At 37.8% G+C, this 23,682-nt stretch overlaps 1 protein-coding gene across 1 annotated transcript in view; it reads left to right on the top strand.

Moving 5' to 3' along the window:
- Positions 1-471: 471 nt before the first annotated feature.
- The window catches only part of nub (nubbin), a 46,427-nt gene continuing 23,216 nt past the window's right edge, over positions 472-23,682 (top strand). The window contains exons 1-2 of the mRNA XM_017157279.3: positions 472-893; positions 6,998-8,002. Coding sequence (XP_017012768.2) covers positions 7,162-8,002 — 841 coding nt within the window. The 5' untranslated portion in view covers positions 472-893; positions 6,998-7,161. The remainder of the gene's footprint in view (positions 894-6,997; positions 8,003-23,682) is intronic.

Genomic DNA, 23,682 nt, shown 5'->3' with positions numbered 1-23,682 from the left:
TTCGCAGTTGTGTGAGTGGGGAGAGCGCAAAGAGAGAGATATTTTTGAGGTACATTTTCAGAGAAGGAAAAGCGAGAGAATTGCAGCGGTGTAGGGGGTTTTTCATTGGATTTTGTTATTATATTACAAAAAACCCTCACTTATCAAAGTTTGAGAGAGCTTACTCTTTTATCTGCTCCCACAATTGCAATGTTGCAAGCAGGTGTATCTGTGTGTTCAGCTACCTGCATCAGATACAAAGATACATTCACACTGAGATACAGATACAGCAGATACGAATACAGAGACACCTTTGCATTGCAATTGTTTGAGTGCACTGCCGTTTGTTTATTTGCCTTTTGTTTTTATGGATTTGGCAAAAACTTGTTGCAGTTCGCTGCCGTTAAAGTTGCCGATCTGTTGCGCATCTTTAAGATACTTTTCAGCGAGCTCGCCTCAGTTGAGTTCAGCGTTCAGTGGTTGTAGCTCAAGTGCGCGCGCTCCCCGGACTTTTTGCAACTTTTGTCCTCGCGAGATCCCATGTGATACCGATACTATACCGCTACCATCCGATACGATCCGCTACGATTCGAAGAACCCCTTATAAAATATCCCCTCGTTCTCATCGCTCTCTTTTCGCGTCGCGATTTTTCACCACCCGATCTCTTTTGTGAAGAAGTTTTTGCGTTTTGACGACGGCATTTGTGCAAATCGAGGCGCGCTGCGAATGAGACGCAAATTCCGCTTGCGGAATTATCGGAATTGTTGAAAAACTAATGGTTTATAGTTGAAAAAAAGTGTCTTCCCTTGTGCAGATAAAGAAAAGTGAATACTAATTACAAGCCATTCACTTGATCGACATGAATTTTATTATATGTAAAGCTTGAGTTTGTTTGATCAACTTCACGATAAAGGTAAACTTCATCCGAATTATATTGTAAGTCAATAAGGAATAACTAAATTCCGCTTAAGAAATTATTTACATTTTTATTAATTATATGTTTGAGCCAAAAATTATTATTTTTTTATTTTTAACTTACATTGTATATGTTCGAAAATATCAAGTAAAATACTAACTAGGAAAATATACATTTTGACATGCCTCATTTAAAACATACAAATTTTTAGAAATCCCCAGTATCCTTAATACATTTTAGTTGTTTGTGTTTCCAAAAATCCAACCTATGCTAAATGGATCGAAGAACTTTTTTGTGCCGTATAACAATTCGGTAAAGCAAACTATCTGATCAGAAATTTTTAAATGATCTCTTCTTTTTTTTAGAGAATTCCATCTAACAGTGTTTAGTTTTATATGGATTTTAAGTACATCGCCTAGTTCTTTTTTTCTAAACAGTCACCCATTAAATTCTTTTTTTAATGGGTGACTGTTTTTTCTAAAAATATTGAATATGGTTATCAATTGTAAGCCAATTGACATCCCAAAAAGTTTTTGATAAGACTTCCCCAGGCCACCTGGACCCTAATCATGAATCACTCAATTAATCAAAACAGTGTGGAATTTCACAATCCTAATCTGTAATCTTTAACAACCTTTAATAAATGAAACATTCTTGAATTTATGTTGCTTGGCTTTTGTTTAAGGGGTTTCCCCCCTCCCCCAATGGTAAATTGAGTTCGATTATCAGGAATATGGGTTTTCTTTTGCAACTATTTTGGGCACAGATTGAAAGTCACAAGGTTATTGAAAGCAAACGAAGGTAAAGGAAATGTATACCATTTGAGCAGTGGATATGTTGTTTAATTAATGTTTTATTTTTTGTGCTCGTAAGACGCCTTGAGTCTCCGCCTGGAGGTAAACAGAACCTGCAGTAAAGTTTACTCTACAAAAGTTGAAGTGGGGCGCCCGTAGCACCAGTAACTTCAGGTACCTTTCGCAATATCGTTGGGGTGAACCGTCGTCAGGCGATAAATAATATTGAAATTGAAATAAATACAGCAAATAAGGTGTAAGAAAAACCGATCGATTTACACTTTAAATATTGTACCGCGCCACCATTCGATTTGTTTAATGTATATATCTATATCAATACACGTACGTGTATTATGTTGCCTTATTGATAAGCCGATCGCCTCGATATGTTTTATTAGCATAACACTTGTGGTGCGCCGCAGTTTTGAGTTCAAGTGCCTCTGGACAAGTTGGAGCTGCATTTCCTTTTTCTTGGACTCTTTTAGTTTGTTTTTCTTCTTATTCAAATGCCGTTATCTGGCCGGCGTATATAGATACAGTCGTACAGATACAGATACCAACCATTACCATTTGCTGTAACGATCGAGTGATTGATTATTTTTACAGTACAATAATAAATATTTGTCCAACGTTTGTGGCGTTGGCTGCTTAGCCTAATTAGATAAAAATGGAATGGAAAAATGCAACCTGCTCCTTCCTTTTCGTTCTTGGCGTAGCATTATCTCGACTGCGTTTTCCCCATTTACCATATTCGGTGCTCCTCAGACCGACCGACCGACCGAACTGAACTGATTAAGCCCGACCAGACCAGGCCAAGAAGACCAAGACGAGTTGGGACTTACTGAAGTATCTATATCTATGTCGACCCGTGTCGACAATTGCGTCGAAGCTGTTGTTTAAAAAGAAAAATGAGTTCAATTTGTTTGCTCTGGCCTGATAAGACACCCCCGGCAGGTGAGGTTGAGCTGAGGTGAGATAAAGTCAGCAAAGAACCTGTGTCATGCCCAGAACCTCCACTCATAACTCAGCACTTTGCATATCATCGTCGACGTGATCGACAATGGCACTTGCCCAAGTCTCGAAAAACTAATCAATTGAAGGGGTATCGATTTGGTGGGAAAGTCCACGACGCTGACAATTGGATGCTCTGAATTTGGGAATACCAATTAAAATTCTTAAGGCATGTAAGAAAGTAGGAGAGTTTTAAAAAATATTTTATCTCTTTAAAATGAATAGAAATTTTTCTATAGAAATTCTAAAATTAAATTATACACTATTCTAAATTTTTATTGAATCTTTAAGAATCATTGAATTTATTATTATTATTTTTTTTTTCAAAAATAGTCTAGTTTGTCATCTTTTTAAATAACAAAGTCAGATAACAGTTGATTGAAATCTTATCAAGCCGATAATTTTCATATATAATTTAAATATGAATCACTATTGTCGTAAAGACTGCACATAAGACTTGGCGACCGAAATCGACTCAGTGGATTGTTGATAAGAGTTATTGATTTCTTTGCGGTTGATAAGCCAATTTTGTCAAAAGGATCCTGCATCGCCTTCACCTCTCCGCTCCATTCTCACCATGCGGAAACGCGATACCAACGATCCAATAAAATATAATTTGCAAAATTAACAAATAAGTTGAAGGCTCGCGATTAGAGTTTATTAAATTCACCTGATTTCGTTTATTGCGCTCGCCACTTCAGCTCACTTCACTCCTCACTTAAATTCAATTCTATGAGCTAAGTGCCACGGTTCTAGGAACTCGTAATTCTTTCACCGGGGGTAAACAATAGAATCTCGAAATATGGGCTGATGTTTAGTCCGTGCAAAGTTCATTGGGGGCTTGTTTCGTTTAACACGTTTCACATTTCGCAATCTTGGAAATCGGTTCGTACCGGTTTCGGACTTTTCGTTTTCGATGTTTTGGGTTAGGTAAGGTCCGGTGCGATAGTACTTGCCTCAAGTGCCAATTGGTTTTAAGGGTGAACGATTTGACGGGGCTGAGGGCTATACAGTCGATATTTTAAAATAGGAACATTAATGTTTTATTTGTTTTCATATATTTTAATGATTTTGTATTAATAAGAATATAGGTAACATTGATGTAGTCACAATATTTTTCTATGATAACAATGATGACCCTAATAATATTATTACGAGGGCATTTCTTAGATCATTTAATAAAGATTATCACAGTTCTATGAGATACATTTTTTTGGAGATACATTTTCTTATGGTTATGAGGAGACCGATTCAAAAAGTCTTATACGACGTTCATTGTATCTTATCCTTATCTAAAAGATTGAAAACAATGTGACAATATAAGCCAAATATCACAGTTCCAAGAATCATTTTCCCTTTTATGGATCTTGACTTAGCTCAACTTCTGTGCTTCCCCTTTATTGACCTTTTCCGCTTCCTCACTTAAGTGCTTCTTATATAAATCGATCAGTTAGTACCTCGTGGTCGCCATTAGATCGACGTCTGTTCTTGAGAACCCGCCTGCCACTAAACAATAACAATTGAGCATGACACAAGAACAAAACCAAAGTAATAATAAATAAAATTTGTCACAAGTTGAAAAAGCAGGAACAATGAATGGCATTCATTAGTCAATTACAGTAAGACCTGGCTAGTTAACAAACACAGACGGTTATCAAGATAGGGCCCGGTGATACCGCGAAATGGAAATGAGTCAAAGGCAAGTGCCAAAAGGGGAAGCGATGATGTCTAGATAGAAAGACAAATAATTTGTTTAGAATTACGAATTTGGGGCTCCGACGACAAGGCAATCAGTAAAGTGTTGCTAATTAATATTGAGCTGCATGTGGGTTAATTTGTCTTAGTTGGTAAGTCACAAATTGTTTCATTTAGTATTTAATATTATGAAGTCTATTTCTTGTTTTTGTGGAGCAGAGCTAAGTCGACTTGAGCCGCAGGAAATCTCCCTTTGGCACTTAACGAATGGCGCCCCATTATTCATAAATATGAAAAATTCAGACCCCCTTCGATATTATGAGGGGTGACAGAAATCGATGGGAGACCTCTTCTATTTGGTTATGCATTAAATGTAATTAATTTTGTAAATTCCCTTAATATTTATGGACTTGCAACTAAACTTCTATTAGCATTTTAAGTCCACAAGTTAAAAATATACTTCTATTAATTGTCAATTTTTTATATGAATTTATCTACATATTTCTGACTACCTTAAGCCTTCCGCTGAAATTGATTAGCTGGGAAAGCGAAAATAGGTATTCGCATGAAATATTTTAGACTCACCCGTAATGAGTGCCAAGGCATTGTCACACTTGACTAAAGGTCATATTCATATCATATCCATATGTCGGGGCAGACCTGTTCCACGCAGCCTATCAATATTTACATAAAACTATGGATCGTGTGTTACCAAAATATGGGCTTTGCGAAACTAGAATTAATGTAAATTTGAACTAAGTAGTTTCTATATTTTTTTCGTATTAAATATTTATGATATTTAAAAAAAACACAAAGCTCTGCTGTTATAGTTAAAATATACAAAGGTACTTTCCTATATTGAATAGATTTTTATTATATTAATCTCCTGAAGGAAAAAAATATATCACTTAAAAATAATCAAGTTTTGGTTATTTGTACCCTTCAACTTATACATTAATAATTTCACAATAATTTCCCTCTATAATGCCTTCTAAATGCTATAATATTTAAAAAAATTATATTTAATTATATGACGGCATATAAACCTAAATAACATCTCTTTGACTAAGGTTTCCCCTGATTAAACTGTAAACCGTCTGGACGAACAGTTTGTTCCCATTTAGCACCAAAATAAGTTTCGTAATACGCTTATAGGGTTAAATGTTGGTAAATATTTAACAATGGGTAGCATTCCGCTGCACTCGGATCTAGATCGGGATCGTGATCGGGAACTGAAATAACTCTTTCTACTTCAATAAAAGAACATGACTTGGGCTTAACAAAGTGTTCTCTTCTGTCCGCACATTTAAATGGCATTAGCAATTATGCGTGTTTAAGCCCTATACATGAATGGAAATTTGTTTCTGTCGGTGTTTATTGTCTGATTATTATTTTATTTTTATACGATTGCCCCCGCCCCCTAACTTGGCTACTGTTCCGTCTATTCAACTCTGTCTGCTTCTGCGTTTGTGGCTTAAATGGTCAAAAACATCAGGTAGATGACTTGTAATTACGATGCCGAGATCGGAGTCTGTGCGAGTATCTATTTTGAAGTTGGGGAGTTTAATGCGCCGAAAGCGCTGGGGAGCTTGTAAATATCAATAGTTGCACTGAGAACAAATTTATTTATGGTTAAATATATTCTTAAAATCCGCTATTTTTAGTTTGACCTGGACTTTGAAAATAAAAAATATAAATATTTAAAAGTTAATTTCATTTTGAGCCCTTTGTTCACTATTTATTTAAATTTTTTAAATATTATTCCCATTCTTGGCAAGAGGATTTTAGAAAGAGACTTAGAATTAATATAGAGAAAATACATTTAATGATATTTGTGGTCAAAAATTGTTATAAATGTAATTCTATATAATATAAACTTATATAATAGTAAAAATTACGGAGTCCTAAAGTAATTTGTATTAGAACATCCATTTTGATACCTATATCATTTACCTGTAATACTTAAGAATTGATAGCATATTGTCTAGTAGTGTAGGGTTTATAACTATTTTCTTCGGCTGGCGATTATGAATATTCAGTTCGATTGCCCGCTACCGTTGACAGACTTGGGTCACCTTCATCCCCCCATCTGCAGTTGGCTGATAAGCTAAACAAAAGTAAGAATGAATTGGCATTTTTGGATTTTAATTTTCGGCCACGTCATCTTATTGCTGTTGTCGCCGAGTGAAATTTCAAGGCAATGAGCAGATTTAACCAAAATAACATAAACCGAAATTGAACTAATTAAAATGACAAAAAAGAAGCGAGGAAAAGAAGAAGCTCGACTGGGGCTTTCAACCTGCAGATAAACAGGTTCACATGTCCATCATACTTTGCGTGCGGAGTGATGAGTTTGCATAAATACAAGTGAATTTTCTTTCCAGCTCGTCTTCTAAGCTGAAAATGCGATTTGAGCTCTTTGAATTTCTAATTGTTGCGGCTTTTGGCTTGCCCAGAATTTCCTTTGGCTCGAAAATATTTCTTTAAAAAATATATTTATTACCATGACAATTGCTTTGATATAATTTATGGCACTCCCATGCTCGCTCGCCCCCACGACACACCCTTTATGGCTAATTAATCTTCTTTGGCTAATTACAGACCAGCCCATGTCCACTTGACCAACTTGCGGCTATCGGCTCTAATCAAGGTTCCCGAGGTGTTTTTCGAGAACTCGGACTCAACTGCTATCTGCGCCCGGGAGTGATTACCTATGTGCTCTATGCTGTTGCTGCTGTTGGCACATATAGCCGTAAACACTGATTATGCCATTGTTGCTAGCAAACTATTATCAGCAGCAACTTCAGCAACGGCAGCAGCAGCAGCAGCGTGTTGCTAGCAACAACGGCATGTTACTTGAATACAAAAGCCATTGCAATACAAATCGGGATAGCAACAATTGCAGCAGCAACAGCCGCAGCAGCAACAACAACAGCAACAACCAGCGACAGCTGTCCGCAGCGGAAGCACTAACAATGTCAACGCCGACAACAACATCGAAATATAAAATCAATGGCGAGGCCACCGAAAGCGTTGCAGCATCCACACTGCTCTATCATCATCCGCATCATCATCCGACGCAGCAGCAGCAGCAACATCATCATCATCAGCAGCAGCAGTTGCTGCTGCAACAGCAGCTCCTGCAGCAACATGTGGCCAGCAGTTCGCCGCTGCAACATCTGAGCAATCTGTTTGGCCAGCATTTGCCTACGCACAGTCTGCAGCATTTGATTGCCGCCGAGTACTGGCAGCAACAGCAGCAGCAACAACAACAGCCGGCAGCAACAATTAAAAGCGAGCCAACAACTCAATCAGTGGCAGCAACATCGGTCTTTAGCTTCACGCCGCAGCAACACGTCAATTTTGCCGCCTCATTAGTCGCATTACAGCAAAATGATGCCCTGCCCGAGGCAACAATGGCAACAGCAACACCGACACCAGCGACAACTGCATCAGCAACTGCAGCAGCAGCAGCAACAACAACAATGTGCCCTGCAGCAGCGACAACATCAGCAACATTGCAGGCGCCAACAGCAACAATTGACGACATCGATGATGATGATGATGACGACAGCAACATCGGCAACCACATGCAAAATTCTGGCGGTAAGTTTGATGTTTTATGATTATTTTGGCAGCTGCAGTAAGAAACGAGGGGAGGCTAAAAAGTTTACTAAGATATATGGCAATTTTTTTCTTTAGTTATGAATCATAAAATACATGTATTTTTCTCGTGTGTTTTATTTAAATAAAATACTTCACATTTTTTTTATTACTGTGCGTTAGAAATTTGTATGTAGCTACTATACATATGTATTGCTTTCCGAACCCTGGTTATGATAAACGCAATACATTTATTTTTTAGTTTTTTAATAGTTTTTATATTATAATAATTATTATAATTAAATCAACCAGTCAGATTGATTTTAGAATTAAGAAAACCATAATTCATCTTTTGTTATTGTCAACTTCGTTGTATTTAAATACCCCCTTTCTTATAACGTGACTTTTCGTTCTATACTTCCCTTTTCCCTATTGATTTTCAACTGCTTCTGAGGCGCATCCTTCGAAAACCCCTCGCTGTTTTTTGATAATGCAAGCTCATTTCCATTTCCTGTCCCGATCACGCTTCGTTTTAAGTCTGATTCGTTTTTTGATTCACCTCTCAGCTCCGTTTTGGCAACGTGTGTGTCTTTTGATTTATTATGCGGCCTTTATTTCATTCATAAAATGAAATGATTATGCTGTATGCCATGGCTGCTCGCTCACACTTTCGTGTCATCTGGCTTTGCCTGGACTCATTTTCATATCATTAGCCTCATCAGCAGACACGTTAGCTGCACTGCACATCCGCACCCGCCTCCGCAGCAGTCCGTCGAATCCCGAGGAACTGGAGAACCGGAGTCCCGGCCTCTTAAACATCATCATCAGGCGCAACATTAACATCATCGCAGCGCCCTCTCATCAGCCAATCGTCGACTTCTGTTTCCCTTTTTTTCCCTCAGTTTTTTGTGTCTTTCAGTTTGCTTTTCACAAAATCGTCTGTTGTCTGCACGCAATATTCGTAGATATAAGAATATTTTTGTTGGTTTAGGCCATCGCCACTTGACGTGTTGGTTGGTAGGAAACCGGAATGAATAAATATTCCGTGGTCAAGTTTTGAATATCTGCTCGCCTGATAAATGTCTCGGTCTGCGGAAATTTACATGGCCCCACTGCTCAGGAAACGAAATCGCATGTCGAGCAATTAAATTATGCTTTTTGTTGGAATTATGTAAATCGGCATAAAGCCTTTAGGGTAATATGCTCTAATTAATTAAGAAATGAGACTGGGAATACCTTTATTATGGAATTTTGATTTGCGTAATATATTCGGATTTTTACTCCATAATGAAAATAATTTAAATATTAACATAAGAAATACAAATGAAAAATATAGCTTTTTAATTTTTTAAATAAAATTTGTTGCAGAAAGAATTAAAAATTGGTAAATATATATATTCCTTGACCTATAGATCAGCGGTCGGCACACACATACGTTGACATTTTCTTTTATATTTGTGTGAGTAATTTGCACTGGGCAGCTCATCGATGTGTGTGTGCAGACCGCTGTTCTACGTTATACATGTGCGAGCAGCGCGGCGGCAGAACAAAACCCTATGCTCACTTAATAGGGCGCTGCCGACCGCTGCTATAGATACATTAATATCCCCTAACCGTAAGAGCATTCCTCTCCTTCCTGCTTCTATTGAATATGAATATCATTAATAACCAACCATAAAAGTGTTATAATCACGTCAGAGGTGTCAAAAGCGAATACCCCTCGCCGCTTCTGGGCCAACCCACCGCCAAGACATCTAACAAATTGCCAGCCTCTGTAAGCACGTGGATAATTGATGAGCGGGGCCACAGTCAAGCCTCTGTCGAAAGACCGTTCCTGTACCTGTGCCACCATCTCGGTCACACCTCCTCCCCGTTTGGCGTTTTAGCATAATTTCAAGTGCCCTCGAAGTGATCTCAAAGTGCTTTGTGTCTATCCCATAATTATGCCATTTGTACAACAGTTTTGAGACTTTGCCTTTGCCTTTGCGGAGACGGGACGGCAACATCAAACTAATTTGAATATAATTTCATAGAAAATTAACCACTTCGTTCTCCGCTCTCTCGGTTATTTATTGCTTAATCCTTGTGGTTTGTGCTTTGGAGAACTCGTGCCCCGGTTTGTCTTTTATGCAAATTCTTTTTTAATAACCCCATCGGCCGGGAATTCTTCGCCAGCATCTTTTGTTCGCTCCACCTTGATTGCAGTCTGTCAGATATCGCTATTGTCCGGATCCCTCGGAGGCCTCTGACTTTGACGCCTTTTTTCGGTTTCATTCAGCGCTTTTGATGGCTTTTGATTATTATTGAAAGTGATAAATGAAGATGAGTTGTTGTCCGGGGCGAGTGCAGTAGCAATTTGAACTCATCAGGCTGCAGCCAGTTGACTGATAGCTCTGATTGCTACCTGAAAAGCTCACAAAAGAGGTGGCAGCTGTAAGTCATGTATCGCTAAAAAGCTGAAGGTATTTAAAATAACTCACTTTTGAACTGATTTTTAACCATTTTTGCATATTTTTAAATCGATGTTACAAAACAATAAAATAAATTTTCTTTTAATCATTGAAAAAAACATTTAAATATCTTTTGTCAATATTATTCCTTCAATATTATATTTAGTAATTGAACAAATATTAACAAAATGTATCATTGAAAATTACCACACAGAGAAAAAAAATACCAAAAATAATCATCCATCGGGTATTTTTTCATATCAATTTCGGCCTATCTGTTTTCATATCAAAATGATATTTTCGAACATATGATTTTGTACCATATTGATATGAAATCATACCATTTCGTTATGACAAAAATTGATATGAAACAATATCAGTTCCATATTGTTCCGTTTTTTTCTCTGTGCAATAAATTTTTTTGCGACTTTAAATGGTAATATTATCAATATTATAATAGGAAATCAAATAAATCCACTACACTAATTAGAGCTTAGGCAACTGAACTGCAAAAGCTAGTTCTTTAGTTAAACGAAACCATTAAGATTGATAATTTCCTTGCATAAATTTAAACTTGTACTATCAATATCGCCATAAGCTATAAGCGATCACCCTGTGAACTGAACTGATGATTTATTAATTATATTAAAATAGACCCGGCGACCGCCTATCAGAATCATCAATCAAATATAATTTATTGCGGAGATTCCGCATTCAGAAAGCTTTTCCTGAGCGTAGTAGACAATTTCGATGGGCTGGGGCTTGGGCATTAAAGTTCAATTCGTTATCCCATTAGGCCATTAGGCTGCGGAACTATTACCGGCTAAATGCCCAGTTAGGCATTTGGAGTTGCAAATTGCTGGGAGAAACGTTCTGCGGCTCCTTGGCCAGATCATTGCCATATAACCAAATCCCTGGCCAGGGCGATCATCAGCCATTTGGCCAAGTACAGCAGCCATTAGGCCCGATTCGACCGATCCCGGCTCCCTCCTAACTACTTAACTTGAGTGCGGGACCGAAACCGAAACAGAAACCGAAACCGCGAGAGCTGACAACTGTCAGAATTTAATGGCGGCTTCAATTTTTATAACCAAAGCACGACTACCGTCAAAACTGAGAAGGGAGGGCAGGCACATCCACATCCACAGCCATAGCCATATCCATCCAGGCCGAGTTCGGGTTTTGAGTTTGAGTTCGTTCGAGCCAAGTTAAAACAGATTACGCCAGCCAATCTGACGAGGGCTGACTACGCGGCCGCTGCAAATAAGAAATGCAAACGAGTTCGAGGCCCGAATGCAGATTTCAGAGGCACGATATCGGTTCAGAGGGGAGTTACTACGTACTATACTATAGCCCATGCCTATACGAAGTACGTAGCGCTCTCGCGGTGAGTTGTATGTGTGCAGCATGCAATATCAGTTCCCACAGTCGCCGCGGCGGTTGCTCTTTGGCAACGCCTTCGAAAACTGATGACGTTGTAAGGCAGCCGCAGAGTTGAAGCCGCCGCAGCCTCCTCCGGCCCTCCCCCTTCCGCCGGCGAACTCCTACTCCTTTGGCTGATGACTCGGAGACCTCGACATGCATATGAGCTTGATGGGTTCGAGATGGGTGCGTGAGTCACGAAATAAATTTATAAGCTTATTAAATTTAACTATTTATTTTTTAATTTAACTAATTTTATAAAATGTAGCTTTAAAATCATTAAGGACGATTGTTTTAGTGGGACCAAGTCATGTATAAATGGTAATTCAAGTGGGCCCAAATAGCATGTGAAGCACAGTATGACCATGCATTCTGTAAAGGAACTAATATTTTGTTTTTTATCAGTGAGTGTTTAAAAAAAGTGGGCTAAGCATATTCACAGTGTAAGGACAAATATATCTAATATATGATTGGTTTGTTCTTTGGAGAGCACCTAATAGAGATCACTAAATAGTAAATTACAATTTAAAGTGTTAAGCCTCCATTCAGATTTCCATTACCCCATCACAATTTCCTTAATTTCAATAAATTGACTTTTGAACCTGCTTAAGCCTGGACCAACTGCAATATGCTTCAGTCACGCTCACATCGCAAAGCTCCGGCTTTTGGACCACAACCATAACCATCACCATCATCATCCACGCTCGTCTTCGTCGTCGTCGCTTATCTGGCAAAATTTGATCAACGTTTTCGCAATTCGGGAGCTCCGCCCCGAAGGTATTTCCATAAATATTCCTTGGCCCCAGCTTCAGTATTTTGCTGGCTGCTTTGCTTCATTTTGGACTGTTCAGGCCTTGCTTTTTACTTTTATTAGTTGGCCAGTTGTCTGTGCTGTTTTGGTTTTGGCTGTTGTTGCTGCTGCTGCTACAAATAAATTAAAATTATGCATGCTTAGGCATAGGGCCCTGGGAATTTGTTTGGTGGGAAAGCCTCTTTTGTCTTTGGCTTAACTTCGATTTTTGTTTTTGCGTTTTTTTGGGCTGCGTCTTTTTGGGCTGAACTTAAACAAATATGTTTCGATGGGTGCAGATAATAATTTTTTGAACTTAAATTTATGTGTGTGGGAGCCGATCGTTTTTGGGCAGGAGTTTGTTATGTCAATGGGTAATAAAATGTACAATTATGGTAATTGTGGGTTAAGTCTGTTGGGGATAAACTAAGTTCCCAATTGTTAGGTAATAATTATACAACTCTCAGATGACCGTAACTAAAATGTTTAATAAGTTGTAAAGTATTTAACCGTTATTATTTTTTAGGATTCTATTCTAATAAATAAGGAACGTATTTCTTATGATAAGAAAGAAGCAAGTCAGTAATTGCCAAGCTTGAAGATGTTTCCTGTCTAAAAACCTCCCTTGGGAAAGCCCTAAGCCCGGCACGAATTCACCCTCTTTGCATGGCATTTAAAAATTTTAATAAAATTGCATTCGATTCCGTTCGAATACGAAAGCCGTTCAGGCACGTTCGGGCAGTTAACTTAGTTTGATTGCTGGCCAATGGCCAGTCGCCGGAGGAACCCAATCGAACTGAACAGAACCGAACGCAGGGCCCCTTCAATATGTTTACCATAAAAAATGGTAAATTTGTGCTACGTTCTGTTTGAATTGAGCAATGCAGCCCGGGAAGGGAGGCCTGCATCCTGGCGCCTTCTTCAGAACGCAAGCCGCTGAATTTCCAGCGAACTGAGCGCATCGTAACTCATACGCCTCGTGGGCTCGCAAAGTCAGCGATTTAATTTGCACCGCCGCAAACTTCACCTCCAATTAGCCATAATAAAGTTGAGACGTGATATTTTATTTCGGTTTTGTGGCGGCGAGGGAAATTTGCCTACGTTTTGGCGGAGAGGGTCGGGCTCCTCATAAAAATCCGTCGACGTCGACGCGTCTCTTTCCGCAGAAAACCCGAAAAAAAGGCAGCTGGTCAAATTATATGCATAAATAATAATTTCAAAGAGCCTGGCGAGCAGCAGGCGCAGAGACAAAGGAATAAGAACTATAAATTTGTTTCATTTTTGAGTGTGGAACGTGAGTTTTAGTTTATTTCGGCCAGAAAGGATATGTTCGAGGGAGGACTGGAGGAACTCCCTGCTCACTCAATGTTCGAACTGCGAAACCCTATCATTAGCATTTCCGCTTTTTATTATTGCTCAGCATATGTATAAGCCATGGGGCCATGTGAGAGTACCAGATGATCATACTTAATCATAATTTAAAGTCTTCGGGTCTCCGAGGATCTGCGGATTCAAATTGCCCGAGAATCTCGCCTGGCTTGTCATATGAAAATTGCAGACCCATTAAAGGGAGTCGCGGATCCCGCGGGTCAGCGGATATGTTGTTCTCTGAAAATGTGCTCAAATTATCCGTGTCCCGGGAGAGAAAGGGTGAGAGAGTTTTGGGTCAAATTATTGTCGGGGCCACAGTGGTTGGGGCATGATAATTGAGTCCTTTTACATTTTTCTTACAAAGTGTTTGGGGGAATTATGAAATTATATCAAAATTAAGTGGTCGAAAAGGACTGACTTATTTTTATAGAAAAAGAACCATTGGAGTTTCTGTCTAAAAACTTATTCCAAATATGTCCGTTTATTTTTAATCTTAATTCGATTTAATATTCACCCACTCTCCATGTATTTATTATACAATATTCAGTTAACTATCATTAGAAATATATTTTATTTTAAAAAGCTAAGCTTCAAAGGAATATCTTAAAATATTAAGATTGGTTTTATAGACCCCGAAACCACTGTTCTTCCCTGTGGCAAAATTAATTGACTTTGCCCAGAGATCCCGACTACATTTCGTAGGCAAATTAGCTTTGTGGCCTGGCTGGAGTTTCCTGGGAACACAATTAACCAAGTTCCTTTCGGCCGGGAGGCGTTAGACGGCAACCTCTTTTACAGTTAGCTGGCAAATTGAGTTTCGAACGAGGCCAAGAAGACCAGGAACCCAAAGATTTCGGAGCCAAAAACAGGACCTACCTGAGTTGTAGAGCGAAACACAAAACAATTTGCCAGCTACGGGAAAGATTAATGGTCGCCACAAGGAGCTGGGTCTTCGGTAGCGATTGCTTAGACAGTTCCCGGTATTAATTTTGAATTCATAATTCAGGAAATCTCATTCAGGGAGCCAAACACTCCCCTGTCGGCAAACTCCTTTCAAACCGCTCTCACTCCCTGTGACGACTGACCTTCAGAGTCTTTAGACTAAAGTCAAATATATTTAGTCTTTAGCAGGCGCCGAAGAAGAGTCTTCTGTTCAAAGTCTTTGCGCCACTCTACACTATTCACTCTCCCCATGACGCCGACTTTTATGAGTCCAGTTTAACGCCAGTCCCTGTCCTGGTGCAAAAGTTGTGCTCATCTGACGCTCTTGCGGTTATAAAATTGTGCCAACATTTTTATTACTTTTCAACACATTTTCAAGTTGACGTTCGAGTCAGTCGTCCTCGGCGCTGTTTTCGTTTTCTTTTCGGTTAAGTGTTTTGACCACACTTTGTATAGAAGGTGAGCGCCAGTTCGACTGTTTACCAACTGTCTACAAAATTTATCAATGGTTTTTAGTGTGGAAAAAAATGAAATTTGTATTAGTATTAAACATTTATGAACTTTTTTTCAAGCATATTTCCCTTAGTCATTAATTCCAAAAACCTTATCACTCAAAGTGATAGACCAAATTCTAGCCAGCACTTAAATATTTCTGAGAAAAATACTGAATTAATCAATTTCCAAAATCAATAATCAAAATACCAAGAAATCGATGACAAAAGTTCACAATTAACATTACCAATTGCCCTTACCAATATAATATTTTGTGATTAGGAATATCAGCAAATTTGAGCTTTTTAGACACTCAAAAAAATAATGTCCCTACATTTTACAATAATTGTTATCATTTAGTTTTACTTTATCAGGAATAAATATTTCTTATTATTTTTAATTTTTACAAGGAGTGGCCATTAATACGAATAATATACGAATGTTAGTTCCAAAAGGAACTATGACACCTAAATTTGAACAGGAAGAACATTTAAATCAACTAACCAACTAAAATCAGCTAAATCAACAAACATTTCACAGAAAATAATTGTAGCTAACATAATAATTTTTTGGTTAAATAATTATTATTTTATTTTTATTGTAAATCACAATTTCGAAGTGAAAATAGCAAGATAAAAATATCAGAACAATAAACTCTAAATTCCCACACGTTTTCTATGTTTAAAACTAAATACTTTTAGTTAGCATGCGAGCGAAAACTGTGCTTAATATGAAAAATATTTATAAGCAGAGATATAAGTTAAATATCGAAGTCCACACTTTGTAATACTCAAACTGAAAGTTTACAAAAAGCGTAATTTTTTATTTCATACCTTTTTTTTGGTGCCCGGCAACAACGCAAGTGAATTGAATGGGATGAATGGGAAAATGAGGCGCAGCTAAAGGAGCGTACAATGTACAACGAGACCGCAGGTTGGACCTGTGCCCGACTGCAGCCCGATCTGCAAGTTGCCACAGTCACAGCCACTATCCCCCTTACAAGCCCCTTTCCATCCCCACACTCCATTCCCCAACGCGAACCTGAACCGATCATCCATTGCCAAAGTCATGGGAACTTTTTTGCTGCTTGCGCCTTTCGTACGTTTCATTTAATTTGCATGGATCGTGCGGACGTCGTACGTAAGACTGACGACTTGGAATTGCCGTAGTGCCTCCCCCAGCCACTTGGCCCCCTCCCCCTTCCTCTGAGCCCCCCAAGCCCCCCCTTCTTATGCGGCTACTTTGTGAGTTGTTGCTGCTGTGCCTGCGAAAGAAGGACGCGAGTCATCATCATAATCAACTGCCATGGCGGCTGCTGCTGCTGCAGCTCTGAAAGCCTATCATTATGATTATGACGAATATTACTTTTGTATATAACTTTTACGCTGAGCCAAAAGAGATCCTCTCTCTATATATCAACAGGTGCAGGCACAATACTAGGAATCAAAAGTAGTATATAAAAAGTTGAAACCAATTTTGTCTTTTCTATTATTGTTGTTTGGAATAAAAAAATGTATATTTGTTAATGAACTTATTTTTAAAACTTAAATTTTGATCAAGTATAAGACTTGTTTGCATACTAATAGTATATTATTATGAGCCAAATATTTCCTTAATTATTCTACTAAATTAGCATGCCAAAATGATTAAAAGATACCATCGAAATCATATAAATTTAAATCATAGCTCATTTCAAAAGATATCGAAAATTAAATTTATATATAACAGATTTTAATATGTAAACTTTAAAGTCTTCTTTTTTCTAACGATTTTACATAAGTTACGAGGACCTCAGACATAAGTGCTATTGCGTTGACCCCAGCTGTATGTACATGCACACGAGCAACATGTTGCTGCAGATTCTTTTTGCATGTTGCTGTGATTGGTTTTAATTCAAGCCGAAAGAGCCGGGCAGGTTCAGGTTGAGGCTATTCTGCTCTTTCGGCTTCGGCCGGGATCGTCCAACAGAAGCGACCTCTTGGCCACAATGGAGGGCGTGCTGCAGCAGCCGTGGCAGCAACATCGGCCGATGCATATCTGAAATTAGTTTTGGTAAACCCTTGCGTTGGTTCCCTTTTCGATATATATATATTTTGTTTTTTCTATACTCGTATTTTGCCCCCGCCTTAGTCCGCTCGACTAATTAGCTCCCTTCGCTGTTTAGCTCCTTGTGCGATCTCTGAGCTGGCAATCATAAACATTTACCAATGACAAAAACAACTTCACAAAGTAGTAATTGTTATTTAACACTTTGGCAGCCGCCGCTAGATGTCGCTGCAACTGTCGGCAATTGTCTGTCACGAGATCGCTTCATTGTGGACTTTGCTGGCTTGGCTGGTGAATCATTGTGGCCGCCTGGTCGCCGGGAAAAACTTGTCCAATTCACGGCACTCGCTTTTGTTGTGGCTATAAAAAGTTATTAACTGTTTCGCTTTTTTATTTTTTGCACCTCAATTGCAACCGTAGACAAGCGGCAGACAAGCTCCGTAAAGAAGTCAAGCAAGTTAAAAATAGTCTTGAATAAAAGAATCGGTTGTTTTGGCTGCCGGATAATAAAAACTTTCTTAAGGTGCTTGCTCTCTGGCAAACGGTAAATAATAAATAACAAATTAAATTCAATTAATGTATTGTGGTGGGTCTTTTGAGATTCATTTATATTTAGATGATGGTTCTGGGTCAAGTTGGTACTAGAATTTGATTTGATTGATTTTTTAGTAAATATATATTTTTACTAATCACTATGGACGGCAGTCCATGTAGTGACGAAGCGCACCAGGAGAGTGTGCGAAGGCGACTACTATTATATAGCCGCAAAATTGAAAATCTGCTGTGATAGTCCGATCGAAAGGTATTGCAATAACTTAAAGGATTGCATACCAAGACTTTAAGAAAATCAATTGGCTTGGGAGAGAGAGCGGTGAAAGTGAAAAATTGAAAATTTCGAAATTTGGAGCTGTTGGGGCCGGTGGGGATAAATGCCCCCTCGCAATGTTTTAGTTGTATTCCTCTTGAAAATACCCGTCGAATGAGGGATCATTTGTCAAAATCCGACTCTCCGTTCAAAAGTTATAGCCAAAATAAGATTTTCTTCTTCTTCCCAAAATGAAAATTAATTTCTGTTTGTCAGTTTGTCCACTTGTCCACTTGTCCAAAATATGTTTTTTAAGTTCTGAAAATTTGATATGACGTTCATCACATCGATATAAAAAACTTTTGTTCTACCACTTTTGGAAAAACCCGCTAGTTTAGCGGGAAAACAGCTATAAATAGCTAAAATTCGGAAAGCCGTAACTTCTATACTACTAAAGCTACAGGCTTGTGCTGCATCTCGTTTGAAAGGTATTTTTAAATGCTATAAACGCCTTCTATATGCAATTTGTGTAAATGTAATAATTAAAAAGATATGAACAAAAGACAATTTTTTAAAACTTTTTTTTAGCTTTTTTTTATTTTTCTCAAAAACGGCTCTAACGATTTTCTTTAAAACCTTAAACTGTATAGCCCTTGAGATTCCTTAAATTTTGGTATATAACACATTACTGTAAAAAGTCACGTTTAAAAGTTATTTTTATACGAAAATAGCCACTTTTGCCAGCTCGAACAACTAAAGCTTCCTGAGTATTGAATTTTGTGTGAGGGTATCCGAACTGTATTTTAGGGTCATGGAATCAGTAAATTTGCACTTAAGAGTTCCATATAGGAATCTTTTGTTCTACGACTTTTGGAAAAACCCGCTGCTTTAGCGGAAAAAAAGCTAGAAATAGCTAAATTTCGTTAGTTTGTAAGTTCTACACTACTGAAGCTACAGACATGTGCTATACCTCGTTTAAAAGGTATTTTGAAATACTTAAACGGTTTTTAACTTAATTTGTTTAAATACAATGGTTTACAAATTATGATTGACCAATTTAAATTTAAATGTATATACCAGCTCCTATGAGAGCAAATATAAACAAACAAAAACTTCTGATATCAAATAAAAACACCTCTTAACGAGGTAAAAAACTAGTGACGATCGCACCTTCAACATACAAAAGTTCTGATATCAACATTTGTGACGAAAAATGATTACACTCGTCATTAAATAGACTTTCTAATATTTTCTCATTCGGCACGCTGCAATAGAAAATGCCTGTAAAGGGAAAAAGGCTGGAATAGAGTGCTAGGGCGGGCCGAATGAGAAAATATTAGAAAGTCTATTTAATGACGAGTGTAATAATTTTTCGTCACAAATGTTGATATCAGAACTTTTGTATGTTGAAGGTGCGATCGTCACTAGTTTTTTACCTCGTTAAGAGGTGTTTTTATTTGATATATTTAGAGATCAATTTTGCCAAGCATTGTAAAATTGGCTAGGGAAATATATTTCTACCCTTCAATAATTCTAATCAGATAAATATCAAGGCTGGTCCAATTATATGAAAACTCGCCCTTAGATTTAATTTGTCTACTCAACGCCAGATGGCTTTCTGAAATTTCCTGAAAAATCAAGACAAATTCTTTCCGCATTTTGAAAATCCCCTGTTATAACCATATTTTCTTCGGAAAATCTCAAACCCAAAGACCAACTTCTGGATAACTGCACTTGACTTCTCAGTCCTTACCTCTTCTTATCCACATTCATGCAGTGTTCAAAAAGCAAAACTAATTACAATTGACAGGCAATTGTGTCAGTTCCCCGGCAGCAGCAACAACAACTCACTCAGTTGCTCAGCAAGTCAAGTCAAGTCACCAAGAGCAATTAGTTAAGCCAAAGAACCCAGAGCCGAGGCTTAAAAGAAGGAGCAACTAGCGAATTGTGAACTATAATTAAACATTTGCTAATTACCCCAGGTAAAGTGCGGCCCCTAGACAAGTAGGATGAAGGGGTGCCACCTTTAGGATGCCATAAAACAAATATAAATGCAAGTTGCTGGCCAATATAGAATGACAAAAATATATGGAAAACGAAAAAAACGAGAAACTAGGGGAATGAAAATCCACTGAGAATAAACCAAAATAAATATATATTTTCGTATTTTAACATGCATTGAAATGTTTGATAAGTTTAAAACCTTAAAAGATTGTAAAAAAAATATGTAAATTTGAAAATTAATGAAAAAAGTAATAAAAATTATGAAACCATAGAAATTAATAATTTTGCATTATGAAACCATAGAAATTAATATTTTTGCATTATAATTACCATATCATTCGGTTGAAGTTCGATAAAAAAATCAGAAAACAGTAGTTTAAGGCTGTTTTTATGATTTCAGTTAAATAACGAACATTTTCTCAGTGCATTTTGGCCTGCCCGAACTGGTGGCTAGTGGCACCCCCCGGGGTCAGCTAATTGAACGCTTTTGGCCCGATTGCTGTTGAGAACTTCATTTCGCGATCACAGCTGGAGAGGGAGAAATATGGCATTGAATCGATAGAATTCCGCTGATTTATAGTGAAATTTGCATATGCCACAGTGCTGGAAAGCAATTGCTTGCTCCAGCTATGATCACCCCCTCTCCTCCTCTCCAACGAAGATGCCAGCGGAGGTTCGTTGCCTCAGTCTTTCGATTCGCAGACGTTCTGGCCTGTTTGAGCACTTAAGTGGTTTGTCTCCCTCGGTCCCCCCGCCCCCATAACGCTCTTTATCTGGTAGTATTTCTCTATGAATATGCGTTAATTGAACTTTTGCCGAGACAAACTGTTATGCGCCTGCAGACAAATGCTGCATCGACATCGCTGCCTTTTCCAAGTCCAAGTCTCAATTACAAAAGCTCAGTTCAGTTCGGCTCAGTTATGAAGGCAGCAGAAACAGCAACAAATATTTGCGTATCTTTTGTTGTTTTTTCGGTCTGTTGTGCAACTAATTAGTGCGCAATGCATTGCACCTGTTGCTATCTGAAATACCCTATATTTATGGACGGGTATCCAAGGCTTTATCAAAGTGTTTGGTTGTAAACAAATATTTGTCTTAATAAATTTTAATTAGTTTTAAAAAAATTAAATATAATTATTTTGCCTAAATATTTTTTTAACTTGACCTATTTTTAATAGCTGCAAATTTAAGTCAGTAAAATAATCCAAGTTCGAAAATTTCCTGACACTTTTATTGCCCATTAGGGGTATTTAATCTGCCGACGATCCCCGTTCACCTTTCGCGCTCTTTTCGTGTTCTCTGCGATATTTTGCACCCAGGGAATGTATTTTGCATGCGATCGCCGCTTAGATGCCGTCGCTGATAATTATTTGTTGTAGTTCTGGCTGCAAGCTCTCTTGTTTTTGTAGCAATTTGCAGGGAAATATAATTTGTTGCCGTTGCTGCAGTTTTCTGTTTTTTTTTGTATTCTACCTACAATTAATTATATGTTAATCGCAATGCATGCTAATTACCCATCCCCCCTCCCCCGCCAACTCGTTGGTAATTTAACCCTGACTGCGAATATGCGTGCGTTCTACAACGAAAATGCAATTGTTTTTGCCGCTGTTCATTCAATTGAAAAATTACAACTTTGGCTTATTTGCGTACATTTTTTGATTGTTGCTACCATTTAAAAATATTTTTTTCACTCATAAGCTTACATTATCCGGGATAACTGGGTTTTAAGCTCGTACTAATTGCTAATCTTTGCCAGAAATGATCGTAAGCTTTAGGGAGGTAATTAAATCGTTTTAATTTTCATATGTAAAAAATAAACGAAAGGCTCTGAACAAAAGTTTTTGTAAATATTTCCTTAAAGGAGTAATAAAGACTCATAACTTCTAAAATCATTGTACGAATTTAATTATAATATTAGCATTAACTTATCATAACATTTTGGGAACTTACATACTAAAAACTAAGCTAATACATTGGTATACGTTCACCATTCTTTTATTAATTTGAATATGCAATATATACCAATCTTTCTGTATATATATATATTTTATAAATAAAACCAAGAGTATATTTACAGCCACGACCATCTTGCTGCTTTATCTTTCAGTCGAGTGGCATTTCTTCATTTTTTTTTAACAATTTCAATGTCAATTTGTTTTCAAATCGAACTACGAGACAGCCTGAGATTTGTTCTGGAACTCGAACTGTGTGACTGAGTCCGAGATGAATGTCAACTAAAAGCACAGAAAAATTTTTTTTCCGTAGCTCGTTTAACGCTGTCAGAGGATCAGCAAGTGGTGCAGGGGCCTCAAAACGGACTTGTTTAGCGGCTTTTGTTTCAAGCTGAGCAAATTTTTTTCCTTTACCCCCTCTTGGTTCCTTTTCGCAGCCGCTTTTGATTTTCTTAACTTTTGTTGCCGATTTTCGCATTATTATGAATGGATTGGATGGATGGATTGGCTGGATGGATGGACGGATGGATTGGCTAACTGAGACGATGAGAAGACAGCCGAAGAAATCATCATAACAAGACAAGAACAGAGCCGAGATTTCTGATCCTTGACTTTGATCTTTGGCTGCCACATTTCAGCAGCGGCAAAGTTGAAAGCATTTTTCAATGATTTTTCGCATTGTGTTTTTTTTCGGTTTTTGCCTCTTTGTTTTATTTTTTTTAGACGGTTTGACTGTGGCACGCATCCCCAGTAAAACTGTAAAGCTAATTAGGGGGTTCTGCTGCCACAGCCAGTTAAAAAATTTATGAAGTGCAACGAGTTTCTTTCTTTTTTTTTTGCATAAAGATATGGAAATTTGTGGCAGTGGAAGAGGGGAGAAATTATTGCGTGTTGTATGGGGAAAAAAGTGCGAAAAACTCAGGCAACTAACAAAGCGAAATGGAAATATTTCAAATTTATTTAGACGGCACAGTGCGAGAGGGAATTGTAATGAAATTCAAATAGTTTGCCGCGTTTATTTCGATTTTAAAAAGTGTGCAAATAATAATGAGTTTGGTTTTTGCAAATTGAAAATTACGCAGACTTATATACGCCAAGGCACACACACACATAGACGAGCCAAGTAAATTGCAATAATTGTACTAATTGTTATTGCAATTATTGCTGGCAATTACCATGACTAATGTGGGGCAAAATGTTTGTGCATATTACGAGTACAAAGACAGCCAGCTGAGTTTCAGATAGTTGAATGCTCCAAGAGCCTGGATTAATGTCTTTCAGGCAAGTCTGATAAACACTGAAGTTATTTGAACTTAAATATAAAGACAAAACAAAAATATATCATCAAAAGAAGCAATACAATATATTAAAGGCATTTTAGCTTTTAGCATTTATTTGATTTATTTTGA

Source organism: Drosophila takahashii, chromosome 2L (genome assembly GCF_030179915.1).
Source record: "Drosophila takahashii strain IR98-3 E-12201 chromosome 2L, DtakHiC1v2, whole genome shotgun sequence".
NCBI classification, from domain to species: domain Eukaryota; kingdom Metazoa; phylum Arthropoda; class Insecta; order Diptera; family Drosophilidae; genus Drosophila; species Drosophila takahashii.
This window is presented reverse-complemented; position numbering and strand designations above follow the sequence as displayed.